Source organism: Propithecus coquereli, unplaced genomic scaffold, assembly GCF_000956105.1.
Source record: "Propithecus coquereli isolate 6110/MARCELLA unplaced genomic scaffold, Pcoq_1.0 Scaffold66, whole genome shotgun sequence".
Classification (NCBI taxonomy): Eukaryota; Metazoa; Chordata; class Mammalia; order Primates; family Indriidae; genus Propithecus; species Propithecus coquereli.
The window spans coordinates 4,666,873-4,687,949 of record NW_012152618.1 but is presented as its reverse complement, the minus strand read 5'-3'; the positions used below and the strand labels follow the sequence as shown (position 1 = coordinate 4,687,949).

Genomic DNA, 21,077 nt, shown 5'->3' with positions numbered 1-21,077 from the left:
AAATCAGTTAAAAATATATTGGTGACTTTATCTCCAAGAAGTAGTTCACTCAAACAATGACCATTGGGTAATGCCTTGCCTCCATACTTCTGTCTATAAGAGGAAAGCTTGCTGAGGAGAGAACATGGGAGCAAACAGCATTATGGGTTATTTTTAGCAAGAATAGCATAAAAGAAACATGTTTTGGGGGGTTATCAGAAGGAAAGCATTCAGCTCTGTCTTCTGGGAGAGCAGACACTATGAGCATCCGAAAATAAGCATCTCTTCTCTTTCGCATCTGCTTGAATATTTGCTGCTGTAGATTATAAAAGTTTGAACAGGCAGTGTATGCTCTACCCTTTTTGAGCTCTGTTTTTTCGGGAAATAAGTAATTTGACTTTTCAGGAAGTAATATGTCAGAACGTGAGAAAAGAAGAAAAGCAGACTGATTTTGAGGAAAATGAGTTAGATGTATTCTTTGCACTGCAGCATATTCTATGAAATGAAACTACATCTGTGTCTAAACAGTCCCTCAAACTACAAAACAGTTCAAGATCAGAAGAATGAAAATAGTCACCAATTAGGTGATCCACAAATCTGGAAACTGGACTTTTAGAGAGCACTAAACAAATCAAAGGATGGCTACATAAAAGCCTAATCTCATACTACTTGTATAAACTGCATTATGTGCTGTTCTGAAATAGGACAATTATTTTGGTCAACTGAAAATTAGTATGACTATCATGTGGATCACAAATTCACATGAATATAAGGATATGGGCAACACAAATAATGCAATCAGTGTAGGTTCATCTTTTTTTGTTTATTCTGAAGGCACTTTAGAACCTTGAATTGCTTCTAAATTATACTGGTTAATATTTTATTACATCCATGAGAGTACCTCAAGGCTCCTGTTTTCCACAATATTCAATAAAACTTTTAATATGTAAGCATGTATGTTGCCTCTCATCTTAAAAAATAAATAGTGTATTTAATTTAACAACTTCATTTTACAGATGTGGAAACTTAGATTCAGATGTACTCAATGATTTCCTCATTCTCCTAACAGCTAGATCTACGCGCTACCAGCCATGTCATATCGCCTTGCATGACATTCTGTCTATGTGAGAACAATATTGGAAATACTTGGTTGGGTATACTGGATGCTGCACTAAGGAAAGGATAAGGGATAACAAGACTTTACTGAGTTAATGGATATAAAAGCACATACATACCTCTGCGAGTATATATTCTAAACTGCATGTTGTTTGTCATTAGCATCCTTTCCCCAGTGCCACCAGTTTGCCCTCTCACTAGCCAAGGTTTCTCCTCCCCTAAGCCTCATGGCCTCAGGGTTTTCTTCTTATATGACACTGTAGGTAATACCCTGTGAGTTAGCATGCATTTTGCTGTGTGTAATTGAAAAAACTGATCACCAAAGGTTTAAATAATCAAGATTTTTAATTATCTCACATGGCAAGATGACATCTTGTAGACATCAAAGTAGAAAACTCAGGTAGGCATCTGGATTTTTGAATCTAAAAGTATGAGAAGAGGCCAGGGCTAAATAAGATGGCATCATCTGGGGGATGGACGTGCTTGAAGCTCCGACTCAGGTGGAGCAAAGGCAATATATGTAACCTAAACATTTGTACCCCTATAATATGCTGAAATAAAAATATAATGTATAACATAAAAAAATGAGATTGGATGAGATGAGATTGCTTAGAGAGAAAGAATAGATAAGAAAAGAGGGGGTCAGTAGTGAGTCCTGGCCATCCCAATATTTAGAGATCAAGAAGAGAGAAGGGAACTAAGAGGTTCATATGATATGAACCAGAGAAAGCAGGAAAATGTGATGTCTCAGGAGATATTTCAAGAAAGGAGTGGTCTACTATGTCAGCAGGTGCTAGAATGTCAAGAAAACAGTGAGCTAATACAAAATCTGTTCCGTATTGTAAAAGCTTTTAAACTTAGTGCATATTTTTGAATATTGGCAATTTTAATGACCCTAGCCACTGATTAAAAGAAAATTTTGTGGGTAGGGATGAGTTTTGTATCTCTCAGATCTCACCCCTAAATGATAGATAGATAGATAGATAGATAGATAGATAGATAGATAGATAGATAGATAGATAGAAATAGAAGTAGAAATAGAAATAGAAATGAAAGCAAAATCCACCAATAAGTATATCAGGTAGGTAATTTTCTTACTTGGAAGCATGTGAGAAAAGGTAATGAGAGAAGATTGTTGAACTAGATTAGAAAACCAAACTGAAGAGATAAGTGTGAGGAGAAAGTAGGAAGCAAATGCAAGAGGAAAAAACCTTTTCTTTCTAATTTTCTAGATGCAAATCATCTGAGCTGCAACATATGAAATACTATATTGACCTTGTTATGGATTCAGGCTATATCTCATTTAAGTAGCAATGTTTTGGTACATCCTCCAAGGCCCTAGGACATAATGATCACTGGTTTCTTACAAATTCCTCTAACTCAGGATCTGTTATCACAATCCCTGTGGAAGGAGAGAATTCTATATGTGCTAAGTATGTGCTAATGGCCAACTACTACCTACCTTTGCTATATTACCTCCTTTTATCCTGAAAGGGCTTTGTGAAGGGGATAACACCAAACCCTTTTAGAGGCAAACAAGTTATATTTCAGAGAGGCTAAGTAGTTTGTCCAAGGTCACACAATTAATAAATACCAAGGTCAAGGTTTGAAGATAAGTCCGCCTGACTCTAAAATCTCCTGTTATTGCAAGACCTTTCGGCTTCCATGGGGAAGAAGAGCCTCGAATCTATATTCGATCTTCTTAGCCTGCTATATAATTTAGAAATACATAGATCAGAGCAAACCAGAGGCCCTCATTTGCCCAAGAGGGTTTGGGGTGTATTTAGAACTGAGGCTGGTCGTGGACAAGATATCCATGATACCATGATCTTATTTATGACTCATTCAGATCCACCTGGGGCTTCTGGAGAATGCAAAGGGAAATATGTGCAGATAAAACTCTCCAAATACACTGAAATCATGGGACAGGAAGGGAGAGGGTGTAGGAGGATAAATAATTTTTCCTGTTGTGAACCTTTTCATACCTAAAGAAATTACTTCTCAGATTCATCCCACAGCTTCAGGGATTTCCCAAATAACTTGAGGAATTGAAGGTGTGAACCAGATTTGGGGGCAGCGAGTCTGAGGTTTTGGAAAGTCCTTAATCTCAAAACTACACCTTAATGAAAATTAAGTGAAAATATATATACTGAACCCATAAGAATATATACCTATATATGTGCATATCATATATATGCATACTATATATATATTCTTATGGGTTGACTTTTGTTACCCTAAAATTCATGTTAAAGTCCTAACCACCAATACCCCAGAATGTGACCTTATTTGGAGATACAGTCATTGCAGATGTAATTAGTAAGTTAAGGATGTTAAGGTGGCTCTAATCCAATATGACTGATATTCTTATAAAAAGGAAACATTTGGACACAGAGACTAACACACAAAGAAAATTCCATGTGAACATGAAGGCAGAGATGATTCTGAAAGCCAAGGAATGCCAAAGATTGCCCCCATTTATTTATATACATAAATGTATGTATGTATGTATGTATGTATGTGGTGGGGAGAAAGGTCTGTCCTAGAACTGATGAATTAGGTTAATGAAAAATATACCACTGTTGAAAAACTAGAACACTTTGAAAAATTAAAGGAAAACTTTTTTCCCCTACATTTTCGTCTCTTTCAACACTTAACGCTTATTTCATATATTAAGTTTTTTCCTAGAGTTTACAATCTATCAGTACCTTTTTATCTGTAGGTGCAATAATGCAGAATCTTGCTCTAAATCTTACTGGTAGGTTCTCCTAAATTATTCACAGTTGCCATAGTGATTAACCAGAATTAGCTAAGACTTTTGCTTATTTTTGCTTGTGCAAAGTTTCTTTTGTTAAATTTATTTGTTAAATAACTACCATTCAGTCAAAGAATGCAGTAAGTTGAAGTCCTATTTAAAAAATCCTAAGTGAATTCTTTATAAAATTAAGAATTATTTATATCAACAAAAATTAACCACTAATTTGCCTATAAATTTGGTATGTACTCAGTGTGTAAGTGGGTAATAAAACCTTACTGGGCATTTGCACCTGTGCACATGTGCACATCAGGGGAGCAGTGGAAGGGAAGGAGACAAACTATAAGAAAACACAGCAATGCTGTCCATCTAAAAAAAACTGGTAAAAATACGTACAATTGGGTTTTTTTGATAGTCAAATTTATACTCTTCTTACCAACAATTTAAACTCACCTTTTCCGGAATATTTTCAGTAATGATGTCCAAATGTGACAAAACTGATAAAAATGTACAAATACTTGTTTTAAGGTTTTCTTCACCCTGAAAACACAATCAGACAAATATTCAGTCAAGGCTTACTGTGAGCCGTGCATGTCCAAGGCACCGTGCAGGACTCTGCGAGGGCCCAGGATGAGAGGCAGCCTCTTCCCAGAAGCAGCCCACAGCCTGGGTAGGGATGCAGGACGGAAAGCAAACAAAGGAAAGAGACTGCCTAGAGCCAAATGCCAATGCACACACAGGCAGCAGGTAACATAAATACTAAGTAACTAAAGATAAAGTACAGTCAGCCCTCATTTATAGGTGGGTTATGAATCTGCAGATTGAACCAACCGTGGATCAAAAATATTCAAGGGAAAAAAATAAAAAGAATAAAAAATGATACAAATTTTAAAAATACAGTATAACAACTATTTACATAGATAGCATTTACGTTGCATTGTGTATAATAAGTAATCTAGAGATGACTTAAAGTATACAGGGGGATATGTGCAGGTTATAAGCAAATATTATGCCATCCTATGTAAAGGACTTGAGCGTCTACAGATTTTGGTATCTGTGGGGGTCTTGGAACCAACCCCCTGTGGACACCCAGGGACGGCTGAAAGCGGTGGAGCCACAGGCGCGCTTCACTTCAGAAGAGGCCAGGCCTTTACGATAGGAAGGATCGGCCTGGAGAAGAAAGGAACACAGGAGAGCAGGAAAGAAAGAGAACAGGTAAAAATGATTAAAGTGAACAAAGATGCAGGGCAAACTTAAGGCGAAGGCAGCAAGAGGTGATGAGGCCAGCTTGGTAAGGAAGCAACAGGAATGAGGCTCCAAAGTTAAATGGAATCATAGTGTAGAAGACTTCAGAAAGCTACGGTGAAAAGCTATATTAGAGTGTTACATTGTCATCTGGAAACATTCCCAACAACAGTGATATGAAATAATACGTTATTTTTGTGATAATAAACGGATGGATGCCAAACAGACTGGAAAGGAAAGAGACTACAGGCAGGAAGACCAGTTTGGAAACTTCTCCAAGAGGAAATCTTTTATTTAACCCATAGTTACTGGATGTCTTCTATGTGACAGGTGCTATGGAAACAAAGGAAAGCAATGATAGACAAGGCTCCTGCTCTCCTGAACTTAGAATCAACAGGGCAGGAAAGACAAAAATCAAATCAGATTAAAATTCTAATTATAAGAAGTACTATTTACGTGCTATGAAAACCTAAAATAACGGGTTCCAAGTACTCAGGGAGGAAACTTCCTTTAAGAATGCCATGTGAACTGAGATCTGAAGGGAGAGAGGGAGTTATCCAGACAAAGGGGAGAAAGCCCACCGTATTTCAGGTAGAGAGCACAGTATGTGTAATGATCCAACAGCAAAAGGATTGGTGATAAGTAGGAAAGATTAGAAAGGTCAGTGTGGTACCCAGCCACAGTGCGTGGCCCCCGGGGAACCAAGCTCTACACTCAGGCCCTATGCAGGCCCCTCCCACCCTGGGGGTGGTCATGTGATCTGCCGTGGCCAATGAGACACAAGCAAGCATGCACTTGCACATCAGGATGTGGCCCCTGCAATGCTCATTCTTGGAGCCCTGAGCCACCCTATAAAGAGGCCCGGCTCCCCTACTGGAGACATGGATACTTGGCCACCAGAGCTGTTCCTACCACCGCAGCTGAGGTGACAAATACATATGTGAAGAAGCCACTTGAAGTCCCAGCTCCAGCAGACACTGCATGGAGAAGAACTGCCCAGCCAGGCCCAGTCAACACACAAAATCATGAAAAATAACGAAACACTGTTGTTTATACCACTAGGTTTTGGAGAGTTCTAGCAACAGAAAACTGAGACAATCAGTCTACCTAAAATTCAGAAATAGGAACGGAGCACACAAAGGGACCGGAGAGGGAAGAGGCACGAGATCTCAGAAGGCTCACGGGTCATTCTGAGGAATTTGGTCTTTGTCCTGAGAACAATGTTTAAGCAAGCGGGAAAACCTGTTCAAACCTTCATTGTGGAAAACCTGCTCTGGCTTCAGTGTGGAGAAGAGCTTGGGAGGGGATGGAGGCAGCCCCGTGAGGAAACCACCACAATGGACAACAGGAGCTTGGACCAAGATACAATGACAGAGACAGATGACAGATAACTAAGAAATACTCAGGCAGTGAGATCAACAGCACCTGGTCATGAATCAGACCCAGAACACGAAAAGTGTCGAGATTTCTGGTTTGCGCAACTGTATAGATGCTGGTACTGTTCCCTACAGTAGGAAGATGGTACTGTCCACTACGGTAGGAAGATCAAGTTTGGGGGAAAAAATAAGGCACCTGATGTTGAATATCTAAGTTTTAGATGACTTATAAACATTCAGAGGGTATGTCTACAGCAAGGGTCAGCAAACCTGTTCTGTAAAGAGCTGAAAGTAAATAACATGGCTTTGCAAACCACAGCGTCTCTGCTGCTACTGCTCAAGTCCACCACAGACAGTATGGAAACACATGTGCATGGCTGTGTTCCAGTAAAACTCTGCCAGGCCAAATCTGGCTGTAGTTTGCCAACCCTTGAGCTGGAGCTTACGGGAAGACGTGTGGAATAGAAATATAAATTTGTGAGTCATTCACATCAGGCAATCAGCGAATCCATGACATAGATAAGACTGACTATCAAAAGAGGAGAAAATAAAGAAAAAAGAAGGCCTAGCTAGCCCTTCAGAAGCACTAACATTTATTAAATAACAGGCTGGCAGGAAGGAAAAGAAAATGTCCTGGAAAGGACACAGAAAAGAGAGAAGACAGACAGGAGGAAGAGGAGAGTGTCACTAGAACCAAGAACAAGGAAATCACCAACAGCGTGAATGTGGCTAAGAGAAGATGATGAAGGGTGACACCTGACCCATGCAGGTCACTGTTGACTCTAGCAACAGTGTCTTCTGAGAAGTGACTGAACTGGAAACTGGTCTACAAGGGATTGAAGAGAGGGTTGGGAAGAATGTGAAAAATTGGAAGTATGGAACATGGATACCTCTTTCAGGATGTCTGTGAAATAGTATACAGACAGGGTGATTATAAGAGAAGGATGAGAAAATATCCAGTCTATCCATAAAAAATGGATGATACTTGAGCATCTTTAAAAGCCAATGAAAGCCGGGCGCGGTGGCTCACACCTGTAATCCTAGCTCTCTGGGAGGCCGAGGCGGGCGGATTGTTTGAACTCAGGAGTTTGAAACCAGCCTGAGCAAGAGCGAGACCCCGTCTCTACTAAAAATAGAAAGAAATTAATTGGACAACTAAAAATAAATATATAAAAAAAATTAGCCGGGCATGGTGGCACATGCGTGTAGTCCCAGCTACTCGGGAGGCTGAGGCAGGAGGATCGCTTGAGCCCAGGAGTTTGAGGTTGCTGTGAGCTAGGCTGATGCCACAGCACTCTACTTAGGGCAGTAGAGTGAGACTCTGTCTCAAAAAAAAAAAAAAAATATAGGAGATTTGAATATGTTAAAAATAAAAATAAATAAAAAAATAAAATCCAACAGAACCATTTGGTTAAGAAGGAGAGACTGAGGACAGAAAAAAGACTGACGGCAAAAAGCTCCTAAGAAGGCAGGAGGGAAGAGGAGCCAGAGAGCAAGCAGAAAAATTACTCCTGAACAGGTGAAGACTCAGGTCCTTCACAGTAAAAGGAGGGAAGAAACCTCTGATGGATACTGACATACGCAGAGCTGCATGACTGCTATTGAGAAGATACAGGTATTGCTATATGATCAATTTTCTCTTAAAAAATAAAAAAAAAAGTCATCTGTTCCACATAAAGGAGGAAAAGCATGTAACGGACAACTGTCCTTTCCTTGATTATCTATTGTGAATTCCCTTCCAAGTTTAGGGAGTTCTCCCACCTTATGACACTTTGGGCAAGCTGAAAATGCCAGATATTCAGCCTCCCTGACACTAACAAGAAGGCACCTGACCTGGTTCCAGAGACACCTCCCCAAATTCTTCATTGCGAACTCATAACCTAGAGAAGCAGAGCCCACAGAGTACCCACCTCCACTGCAGGAGGCAGAGGCAGCAGGTATACAGTTGGCTATGGCCACAGCCTTGTTGTGATGGTACCATGTGTCCAATGGGTAATGTCCCCAGTGGACCAGCTCTACGGCCTGCCTGTGGCTGCAGTTCTGGAAGCTGTTGGGCTGTCCCCCCTGTTCCTGCCAATTTTCCAAGCTATGACACCATAGCTTTCCGGGCAATTATGTAAGCTACCTAACACCCTACTCCCTTACTATTTTTTCTGAGTCCATTTTTGATTCCATCACGAAAAGTTTCCTTTGCCTACAACTAAAAACTTTGACTGATGTCCACAGGAAAAATCAGAGATTTGCAGGGAATATACAAAGTCTAATGACAAGCGAGAAACGAACTTAATAAAATCTCTGGCACTCCTGTGGACACATGCACGTCACGGTATCTTAGAATCACACTGGAACCAGCCTGCCCTTTGTGAGCGTTTCTGAGGCAGTGCTTACCCACGTAAGAGCAGGCATGAACAACTAGGTTAATAAAGGAATGCATCTGAGAAGCAATGTAAGGAAAAATGACAGAATAGTTTTCCTCATTATGTGTGAAAAGGAGAAGGAAAAGCCAGAGGAAGCTTGGAATAGGTGAAAAGGAATACAGCATTTGAGCTTAAACAGACATCTGAATTAGAGCCTTGCCATTTCTTGGTGCCATGACAAATGCCTTAATCTTCAGTTTCTTCACAAGTAAGATGTAAAAACCCCAACCTATCTTTCAGAATTACTGTGAGGATGCTGTTGTTGCTGCTGCTTGCTATGACACCCAGGTTTCAAGCCAGGAGACTGGGAAAATGAAGGACATCAGAAAGGAGCCAATTTTAAGGAAAGACGCTATTATCAATTAGTTTAACACAGGATGAAATGTGACGTGATTATGGAAAAGGTCTCATAGGTGGCGGAGAAGCAGGGACCCAGAACAGATGGGGTTTATAGTGTTAAGGCAGTGCAGAAAGAGAAGCAGATAACAATTCTTCAGATAAAACCAAGCGTAAGGGTTGGGAGACAGAAAGGAAGCACACGAAGGAAACAGAAGTCATGGGCGTAACAGGAAGGGAACTATGGCATAGACCACAGTGTGATGATCAGCTGCAGGGAGAGCCACTGCCAATGTGAAAGGCGTGAAATGACAGGGAGGGGATGGAGGAAAAGAAAATAGTTTGCAGCTGCAGATGAAATCCTCAGCGTATCACTGCTGAAAACGTGGCGGACCACAGCGGTTTAAGGCACAGATCCCTCAATCTCAAAGTTTAACGGTAAAGAAAAGAAGAACTAGGACAACGGCTGGGTGGAGAACACATCAACAGGACAAGCGAGAAGGATTCGGAGAGTGCAGTCCCAAAGGAGATAGATACAAGGTTGCAGGGATAGATGTGAAAAAAGCGTAAGGATTTCTTCCCCTGAAACTGAAAGGGAAGAAACAGAAAAAGAGAGATGTTGAGGAAGGCACCTCCATTTTCACACAAAATAGAAGATCATTTATTAAGAAAAGGGAAGGGTGAATTTGGGAACCAAAAACAAAACATTCAAGGGAAATACTTAGAACTGATGTTTAGGTACAATTGAGTATTTGTCAAGAAGCCTGCAACGATAAAATCTATCACTGATCTTAGTACTGGTTCCTTAGAAATGATTTTCAAGATATAAGTAATATCAGGAAAGGGAGAGTTAAGTGAAAGGGTGAGGGTATAGATGAAACAAGAATGGAAATGAGTCGATACTGTCTTTAGCTTGGTAATGGGAATTCCCTTTTATTCTTTCTACTTACATTATGTTTGAAACTTCCCTCCCGAAAAGGTTTTTTTTTTAATGTAAGGAATGTATTTAATTCCTCATCATTTGTACTTCTAACATCAAAGACATTGCTTAGTAAATAATAGTATAGCAGGCACCTATTTCCCCAACAAAAGCCTTTTCCGTATTTATTTTGTTGGAACAAACAGCCCTCAAATAAAAACTATAATATATTCAAGATGAATGCCAGGTATTTGTGTCTCCTAAATTAATTCAGATCTTGCAAAATGTAACTTATGGTGTGAATACATTAGGGCAACTGAGAGTCAAAAACAACTCTTCAAGTGAAACAAATCTCCCAGCATAGTCAAAATCATTTCTTAATTTAAAAAAATATGAAAAATGTCCTTTACTTACATAAGAAAAACAATCCCAGAACTTTGGAAGAAATTGAGGGAATTTATGAAGAATCAATATAATAAGCCATTCTATAAAATATTTTACAGACGCTTGATTGTTGATGAAACCAGCCTGGAAAATCCTGTCAATAATTCCAGTCATGAAGTTCTGAGAAAAATAAAATTCACAAATTAAACTGTTACGGTTATTAATGTTAAAAAATAAAACAGACCCCATTTAAAAACTAGCTTAAAGTTATCATAAGTAATTTATTGAAACTACAACTCACCAAGCAAGGCCACCAAAAACTGCTGACTTAAATATGATGAAGAAGTACTTTCATTGAGTACTTTACAATCTACTTGGATATCAATTCTGTGAGGAAGGTTATTGTCATCTTTATTTTTACAGGCAAAGGAAAGACTCAGAAAAATTGACTAACTTTCCCAAAGTCATATACTTAGTGGCAGAATTCAGATTTAAATCAAGATCTGCCAAGATGCCAGGGCTTAAACTCAGAACACAGGGCAGCACAGAGGCTGAGGTCAGTGGTGGGGCGGGGGGACAAAATCTCAGAGAGCAGGTCTCAGGCCATTTTAAGCCCTGAGACAGTGTTGTAAAGTGGAGCGTGAATTTCGTAGTTAGACTTGAATTTGAATTCCATCTCTGCCATTCACTAGTTTTGTTACCACACAGGCAGCTCTCCTAATCTCTCTGATTGTGGTGCTCTTACAGGTAAAATGAGGATATTTATGGCCTGTCTTGAAAGACTACTATAAAGGTTAAATGAAACCATAAGATGTAACAGTTTAAAACTCTTAGCAGAGGCTGCTCCGTAACAGACGTGCCAGTTTCCTTCTTCCGTGTAGCCCACCTGCTCAGACGTCTCCCCACCCTCTCTCCAGCGTTACCCTTCTCTGGAGACCTCTCCATTCCAAGAGAAAATGTTCTCAATAACCCAGTAAAGCATTTCTAAAATGTTTCTTTTTTTAAATACCTTTTTATGTTTAATGAAGTATAATATAGATGTATGTTAAAAACTACCTAGCATTGAAAGACCTGTGGTGAAAAACAGCAGCCCCCACCACACATCCACCCACGCCACTCCCCAGACGCAACTCTTTCAGCTGTTCCTCTTCGATTTATCACTTATACACTTACATTGTTACCAAAACGTTTCTCTCTCTCAGATGACTCATAAAATTGTAATGAAAAAGAGGCTGATATATTTTTTAAATTCTCTCAAACATTTAAAAGAGGGTGGGGAGGACAGCAGAAAACATTAAAGCCTGAGGAAATTTTTTTGCATTCAAAAATGTTTTTTAAAATTGCATGAGTCACACACCCTCACTTGGTCATAACGATGATCTATTTTCTTAACAGGACTATTATGCAAAGATGGTAAGAGAAATCAGACAGTCCATTCAACTGTTCCTTCCCTCCTCAGGGAAAAGAAAAGGTAACTTTGGATAAAGAGACTCTGTTATAAGAGACTTTGCTTCGTTGGTTTGTATGCACACACTATTCACAAAATTAAGGGCAAGAAACTCCACCGTGGGCAACAATAATCCCACTCCAAAAGATGGAACTTGCCTGGTTTCTACAGTACAGACAATCCAAAACAATAACACTTCAAAATAACTTAGGTGTGGGAAATGAAGTATTTACATTTCTAATCAAATGGCATACGAGACTTTAAAACAGTTAAAATGTTATATTAAAATGTGGAAGGGGAAAAATATTAAATAGGGGCTATGTAAAACAGATTTCGATTTATTTCTATAATACATACTAGTCTTAGTATTCTATTTAAAAAACTTTCATTTTAAGAGCTGAAGCATAAATTTTAAACAGATTACTTTTTCAATTTTAAAACAGCACATGATGGGGTTTCTACAAAATAGTTTATTCATATGAAATGTTATGCTAAAAAGGTAAGAATATAATAAATCGTATACCTGATCAAATCTGGGGAAAAGTACCAGTAGCGTCTGCCATATTCGGTTTTTCACTCTGTGTTGTAGAGAATTCACATAGTAGCTAATTTTGGACTTGGACACCAATTCATCCTGGAGGGAGAAAGGAGGGAATCCATATTAAATATCTACTGTATTATGATTAATGAAAACAAAATTAATAACAACTTCAAATGTAAAAGGCTTAAATTGGGTATAGGGCCTTACTGTCATCCAAATAGCAGTGAGGATAAGAAAAACAAGAAATGACACTTTATAATCTCTTTTCAAAACACTGAACTTAGTTGCTTTTGTTCAACTTATCTGCTTTTAAAATTAGAAAAGGGACCATAGAACTGGGAGATACGGGGTCATGGGGCAAAAAGAGATTGAGATATCTGACATATATTACCACGCACCATACAAGCACTTCTCATTTTGAGCTTCTTTGTCTTATTAGAATTTGGAATAGCAGTATCTGCAATTTGATGCAAATGCCACTAAGACAGCAGCCACCCCAGTACGTGGACAGTACAATGCTGTTTCTCGACACAAGAAAATGGCAGCGCTAAGCTCTCCCTGGCTTTCAGTGGTTTGGGCTACCTACATTCAGCCAACTGCAAGGTTTGCTTTTGTTTCCGTTAACTATTAGTGTGTTAGCCGTGAAGCCAAGATCGCACTGAACAGTGTGTTAACATTTTCAAATGCTTTAAAGGTGCAAAAGTAAGTCATTCACCACCTCTAAAAACCATTTTCGCACAATGTAGATGATCATCATCTACTTCATAACTTCTCTGTGATTTTTCTTCTTCCATCTCATTCTCTGCATTTGAGTTTTATAACTTCATAGCTAAATTAATATAGATTTTAATGACAACTGACAATGACTAAAATCTCATAACCTCCTCTATTACCATTATTTCTTTTGGGATATTTTCTCTTATACAGGTGTGTTTTCGTTTCATATACTGCTCAATCTCAAGGCAACTAAAAATGGAATCACGAGGGTAGATCGCTCATGCAGTCAGAGGAAGCATCTTCACATCAATAAGCCTGCCATGAGGACCTTACCGAGTCACTGTCCTCACTTGGAAGTGCTAAAATTCCTCTTTCAGCTCAAAATCTTCTGTCCATTTACTTGTTCCACTCAGTGTGCTCCTTTATTCAGAAATATCTTTCTTTTCCCTCCTAGTTTCATGAGCTTCCTGAAGCTCTACAAGACCTTCAAGAGCACAATCAGTTCTTTTCTCTATAACCTCAAGGCCCTTTGCAAATTCCCTACTTCTGAACCAACCCAGGGGTATTAAATTTTCTGATCCTTATTTCAAGTTGCCAGGCACTGCTGCACAAAAGAAAAATCACCTGTCACCACTGACGTCATTAACAGTGTGCGTGCCAGCTGTAGCTGGGCTTTCATTACCGCCAGGCCAGTGGTTTTTAAACTCCACGGGCTCCAGAATCGCCTTACAACACTGATTGCTGGGCACCACTCCCGAGTTTGGGGGTGGGGCCTAAGAATATGCATTTCTAACAAGTTCCCCAGGGATGCTGACGCTGCTGGTCCAGAGAACACGCTTCAAGCATTACTGTGCTAGACAAGCGTTTTGCTTTTACAAGTCTGTTTTCCAAAGCAGCTGCACCATTTTATTTTCCTACCAGCAATGTATGAGGGCTCCAATTTCTTTACATCCTCACCAATACTTATTTTTAGTTTGTTTTTCTTAATAGCCATCCTAGAGGGTTTAAGTGGCTAGTAAAAGATTTTTCCTGTGCGATCACTGTTGGCCTCTCCATAATTATCATTTTCTGCTCTCTATTGGATCATTTCCCTCAACATACAAACATGCTCTAATTATCCCCCATCTCTCAAAATCCTCTTCCTTAACCCCATGTCCCCTCCTGGAACTGTCCCCTTTATTCCTTCTTTCTCAGAGCAAACTCCAAAGAGTGCCCATATTCACTGTCTCCACTCGCTCAACCCCCCGTTTTCTTCTCAACCCATTCTATTTGGGTTCTCATTCCACCACTTCGCTGAAATGCCTTTTGTTGGGGTGACCAATGACAGCAGAATCCAATGGCCAATCCGCAGCCTGCTTGTCCTCCAGGCAGCACTGTCTTCATCACCTGGGCTCCCGAAAACGTCCTCTCCTGGTGTCCTTCTACCTTCCAAATGTCACCTGAAGAGAAAGGCAGTCCCTGACCCCCTATCTATTATAAACAGCTAAATATACATTATAATATGTATTTTTCTTCTATGTGATAGAATATCCAGCTCCTACCACTTTAAATTCCACTCATCCTTTAGAAAACCAATCAAATACTATTCCCTCTGGGACATCTTCCCTGACTCACACAGTGCAGAGGAGGGAATTTTTGCATAAAAAATACTTCCTACGTTTTTACACAATAAAGCTGATCCGCTACCTTCAAAAAACAAACATGAAGAACATTCTTGTTTTAATACAGTGACTTAAGTGGGTTCTATTGTTACCCAAGTGTTCAAACCCAGGTTAGAAAGCAGTCCAAACACTCCAACTATCTCAGCTTCAGATTCTACGTGTCATTTAAAGATTAAAACGAGAATAGAGCATTATACTTGACTTTACCCTTTTTCTGTCTTTTCCCTAGATTTACTAAACCTATTCTTCAGACACTGCAATGTTCATTTAGAAAAGATTCAGCAGGCTCCCCCAAAACCCCAATTGGATTATTTTTATCTAAATGAATGAGAAATTTTCATCAATTTTAGATAAACATCATAAACCCACATCTAGATATAATGATATATTGCATTAGAAGCAAATCCTGAGGTAATCTTTCATGAACTCTGAAATAAGAGCAATCAATGCTTAACATTATGCCGCCTTCTAATTTTTACCTTTTTATTTCATTTCTTATATAAAACAATGCAGGGATATAGCACTCTAAACTGGTTTTGACTGGAACTGGGAAATACACAGAGGGAAGTTTAGATGGTATAGGAAAAACACTATTGTTCTCTAAAACCAAATTTGAGTTGGACAGTTGCTAACCAAGATTTAACTAAAAATATAGAACATAAACTTCACGTTTTCTCCTGATAAAAAATATTTAGAAATACATATACTAGCAACATAAAGAACAAATGTTGGACTTGTTAAAAACAAAGATAATTCAAAGTAAAATAAAGCATATTTACTTTATCTAATAGCTTGATTGTAAGATCCTCCATAAACAACTTATGGGACATATTTGAGCCATCTAATAAACACAGAAATTTGATAGCACAAATTCTCACATAATGGTCTTCTCTTTTAGTACTAAAAAATATTAAATAATAAACCATGTTAATACATTTTTAAAATAGAAAGATAACACCAAATATTAGTTTCGAGTATAACAAATATCAAGACCTTCCAACATTTTCTAAAATTGAGTAGGTCCATGCTTAATGGTAAGATTTTTAAATTGAGGATAGATAGATTACAAACGAGTATGTTAAAAGGAGGGTCTGTTCAGAAAGTATGAATGAGCACAAATTCATCCAGACTTCTGGAAAAACAAGGTACATACTACTGATCCTGGGCCAATACTATGTGTGGACAAAACAGAACATAGCTCATGACACTATTCCTGAAAGAGGACCACAGATACCTCTGTTCACTCAGGGGGTAAGAATATGCATCAAACATCTCAACGGCTTATCTTTACTACATACTATAAACGCATATTCTCTAAGCGAGGTGCAAACTCAGGAAGCACCGTGTGCTCTGAACACCCCAGTATTTTCAGTATTCAAATGTAGAAAGATAAATCAAGTGAATTTGATAAGTATTTCCACATTTCATTATAGCTGTTATAATATGAATAAACACCACTTTAATTTAACAACAAAGCAGCTGCCTAGTAGAAATCAAAGTGTTTGGCAACCACCAACTAGAAAATTTCACTTTCATTGCTACACTAAACCAACCCAAAATAAATAAATAAATAAATTTAAAATAATTAATGAAAAAAAGGTATATGTTTAATGAAGAATGACAGACGATTTAAAACACAGCGAGGACTCAGAATAATCAACACTTTATGATAAATACACGTTATAATCATTTGTTGTCCCAAATTCTAAAATCAGAGTGAATGATACAACACTATTTTTATCTTCTTTATAAACAAATTTTTGAAAGCTATGTGAAAAAAATAAAACTTGAAAAAAAGCTACTTGACATGTTCCAAAAATATTAATTCACAGGTTAGATAAGAATAGTGTTATCCCAGAAATCAAAAACTTTAGGGCCTATCTCTAAACTTATCGAGTTGTATACATTAAAATGTACAGCTTTTTACATGTCAATCATAGCTCAATAAAATGGTTTTAAACAAACTAAAAACTTTAGGGCCTGTCATAAGAGTAATTCTATTTTTGTGTGTAACATACTGACTTGTTAAATGGTGAATTTTAATTGCATGTTAAATTTTACAGCCAAAGAAAGAAATGAGAAATAAGTATTTGTGCTGACGATCACCCCTCCCCCAGAAAGACAAGGGACAGGGGCTTTGTGTTCTCCACAGTCTCATTCTTATTTATGCTGGACTCTGCACTGAAATTTTTTTTAAAGTTTATCAAATTTTAGTAAATAGTGAAATATGCAAAAAAAAATTAGCATGGGAATATAATTTATAACATACTTTTGAAGGCACATCCAATATCTTATCATAGATACCACTAGTAGACATTTATTAAATGCAACAAATACAGAATGTCTTTATGTTTTCAATATCTCATTTATGTCAAGACATAGAAAATCTATCATACTTACTTTTCCATAACGACGTTTGCTGCGCAGTCATGTCCAAGATTTTCTACAAAGGTCTGTACATCCTGAATAAGTCTTTTCATAAAAAAAATTTGATAAAGAACAACAGGTTTTAAATAGGAAAAAGAAGCCTTAAGTTTAAAGTTAACTAATAATTTATATTCTTCCAATTGAAAGCCTCAAAACAAAGACACAATTCTACTTGAGTAGGTATTTAATATAAGTTATGGCCAGTGGAAATAACAGCATCTTTTACCTTTGATCACGCCTAAACACAGTTCCAAATATACAAGCCTCAAGGATAAGTTCGCTATAATTTTTAGCACTTGATAAAGACCCTTGTGACACATTTGAAGCAGACACTATCCAAGATTGGCAGCAGTAACTTATCAGTGTATTGAAGACTCCAGTTTTTATAGCAGACATTTCAATTATCTTGTACATAATCTGTAATGAAACACAATGGTCATTTAATCCTTTAACCAATTTAAAGAAAATTAGTGTTGCTTAATTGTTACTTGAATTGTTTTATATCACAGTTTCAACTCCATCAATAGTCTGAAAGATTTAAAATTCATTATTGTTAGAAAAATTTTGCAAGATGATCAATAAGCACAGAATACTAATTTTTCATCTCAATAAAAATAAATCTAATTTTAGTAATAGTGATATCCATCTGGAAATACTCAAGACAAACAACTGCCCAAAGTAGTAAAAGGAAAGAGAAGAAAAAACACCTCACCCTGCATATTTTCAGTTTCCTTTGCATTTCGCCAGTGGGCCTCCCTTTGCCTGAGGCAGCAAAGACCACGGTCTGAGTATGTACTATAGGCAAAAAAGGACCGAGACGGGCAGCACAGGCCAGCAGGGTAACAAAAGGATTTGACTCTTTGTCTTCCCCTTTCGATCAGAAGATACCCTTGAATTCCTAGGCATGATGGATTCCATCTTGTTATGTTCCCTACTGTAGCAGTGGCTGCAAATGCAAATACCTCCAGACACCAGCAAGACCTTTTGATACAGGTTATATTCAAAGAAACATCTCTCTACATAAGAGATAAACCCTGCCTAAGTGCAATGACAAATGGCACCTGACATGTGCCTTCAGTATCCAGGACAAATCAGACTGCCTGTGGAAAGAGCATGCCAGATCCTACTCAACGCCAGGCACTCGACTGTATCATCGCGTAGGAATGGCTAGTGTTGCTAGATTATCTAATTTTCCAAGAGAAGGGGCCCCACATCTTCATACAGATTTCCCAATTCTTAAAAGCTGCCCACTAACTCAAAATTTTATATATGAACCAAGGCATGTTTGAGAGGCAGATGTGGCTCGTGGGCCACCACTGTGCACCTCTCCTTCTACATCTATCAGGTGTTCTCACTCTCACTCAAGACATTTAAGAAGGCTCAAAAATACGTGTTGACTGGATGAATAAAGAATGACAAATCTAATACCTAGTTACAAGCACAACTCTCTTCTTCCTCATGGGCTATAGGTTACACAAAGTAAAAAGAAAAGAAGGTTACCTCTTTTATTTTGAAATATGCCTGGCCCTTGATTTTTGCAGCAATGGTGAGAACTTTGTTATCAAAAACAAACTGAACAAAAGCTTTTAAATTAGGCCAGAATGTCAGCTGAGTGTTGCTTAAAGAAGATATAATTTTCCAAGCCATGTCAAAAGACTCTATGCAGAGTGATTCAGAGGAGGTCAGAAGCTGGTAGAGGAAAAAAAAAATACATACATACTTATTTATTTTCAGAAATTTTGATTGTTACTCCTATAGATATTCTTCAATTCATGTTTCACTATACCTTACCTTGGGAACCAAAATTTTCATGCAATGGAACACTGGTAGAACTTGATCAGAAGGGAGGATTGTGAGGGCTTCTAGTGCAGACTGCAAAGTCCTTACTGGCATTTGAACGGCAGGCAGAAAGGGTTCCAGAATTTCACTCTCTGTGGCTGGTATAAGGGCATGATATTTTTTCAACAGGAAGGAGAGGCACACCCACTGATCATGGATATATTGTGCAACTATTTTCCCCCATCCTTGGGAAGACGACGATTCTTCAAAAAAACTGAAATACAAAATAAAGTCACTACACCATACTTCCCCAAGTTTGTCTCTCCATTTCTTTTACATGTAGTACACTATCCTTACAAGGGGGGAAACAGATATAAACAGTCTTTATCAAATATCCTATCCACCAAAAAATTAGGAAACTTCATAAAACCTCAATTTTCTAACTACCCTGAAGTAGGCGCTTTTTCTCACCTTAAATGATTCACTGAAAACTAAATGCAGAAAAGTTAGCAGATAATAAAGTAATAAAGACAATAACAGAGATGAATAATATGATAATACATTTTCATCCTGAACGGAGCCTCATCTCCAAAATTCTGAAACTCTGGATCAATGTTGGGCAATCACCAATCAATGACAACAACGAAATGGACTTTTAAACCTTAGTCTTTCTTATAACTGTTCTACTCTGAGGGGTGAGCACACCTGCTCTGCTCCTCTACACGGGGCTTCTGCAGCGTCTGATTGAGCTGAAAAGAGGAAAGGAACTTTTCCATGGGTCCGGCATCGAGAGAATCCAGCTGTAGTTCAGGCCTCTGGTCAATGGCCTCACACACCATGGCCAAGGCAGCCATACTAACTACTCTCTGAATCTGACTCCCCAGCGTTGGCTCCTGTGGAGGAAAAACAACAATCTTTTATTTAACATAAGCAGTATTAATCAGTAAGGACCTAAGTTGCCAGTCTGTGGGAAGCTCAAGCCCCCATTCTCCCTCTTCCTACCTGGCTCCTGAACATCAGGAGAAATAAAAGGAAATCTAACACACACCATTCAGTTTTGCTACTTCTCTACAGACTGGCTTCTCTACAGTGAACAAATTTCAAACAGCAGTAAGAACTCAGCAATTCAGATTAAGACAATTTGATCTCTTCATTTGGCAAGTGGGTTCCTACAACTAGAACATGACATGCTCGTTACATACAGAACCCGAAGGTGTATGTGGATAAGCACCTCTCAACCTGTTTCCTAGTCACATATACACTTTGAGTTTCTATGGGTAGGTCTTACTTTAATTGCATGTTTGAAACACATTTTTTAAAAAACAAAAAGGTAGGTCCGGGCATGGTGGCTCATGCCTATAATCCCAACCCTTTTGGAGGCTGAGGCAGGAGGATCACTTGAGGCCAGAGTTTGAGAACAGCCTGGGCAACATAGCAAGATCCTGTCTCTACAAAAAAAAAAAAAAAAAAATTAAAAATTAGCTGGGCACGGTGGTGTGCGCCTGTAGTCCCAGCTACTTGGGAAGTTGAGGTGGGAGGATTGCTTAAGCCCAGGAGTTCAAGACTGCAATGAGCTATGATTGAGCCATTCTCCTCCAGCTGAGGTGACAAAGCAAGACCCTGTGTCTTAAAGAAAACAAAAAAGGCTCCAGGTTACAAATAATTCCTTCAATTAGCTACATATCCCTTTGGAGAGGTCATGTAACATTAGTTTAAGAGCTATACCCGGGAATCACATAGCCTAGGTCTGAATTCTGGCTCTGCACCATTACCAGTGTAAGTATGGATATACTATGCCTTAGTTTTCTCATCTGTAAAATGGGGACAGTAATAGAATCACGGGGTTATTTTGAAGATAAAACAAATGGGTTATTTCATGCAAAACACTTGAAACTTTACATGTAGGAACACAGAGGAGGGTAACTAAGACAGCTGAATTTATATGTAATGAGAAAATCAACAATCCAAACTAGGAATA

The 21,077-nt window shown here is 38.4% G+C and overlaps 1 protein-coding gene across 1 annotated transcript in view; it reads right to left on the bottom strand.

Moving 5' to 3' along the window:
* The window catches only part of TARBP1 (TAR (HIV-1) RNA binding protein 1), an 81,024-nt gene that overhangs the window by 19,909 nt on the left and 40,038 nt on the right, over positions 1-21,077 (bottom strand). Inside the window, exons 15-23 of the mRNA XM_012660362.1 lie at positions 19,805-19,992; positions 19,112-19,373; positions 18,821-19,009; positions 17,547-17,737; positions 17,294-17,365; positions 15,673-15,793; positions 12,498-12,608; positions 10,558-10,707; positions 4,304-4,390 (exon numbers count right to left, since the gene is read on the bottom strand). Of these exons, the coding sequence (XP_012515816.1) occupies positions 4,304-4,390; positions 10,558-10,707; positions 12,498-12,608; positions 15,673-15,793; positions 17,294-17,365; positions 17,547-17,737; positions 18,821-19,009; positions 19,112-19,373; positions 19,805-19,992 (1,371 nt within the window). The remainder of the gene's footprint in view (positions 1-4,303; positions 4,391-10,557; positions 10,708-12,497; positions 12,609-15,672; positions 15,794-17,293; positions 17,366-17,546; positions 17,738-18,820; positions 19,010-19,111; positions 19,374-19,804; positions 19,993-21,077) is intronic.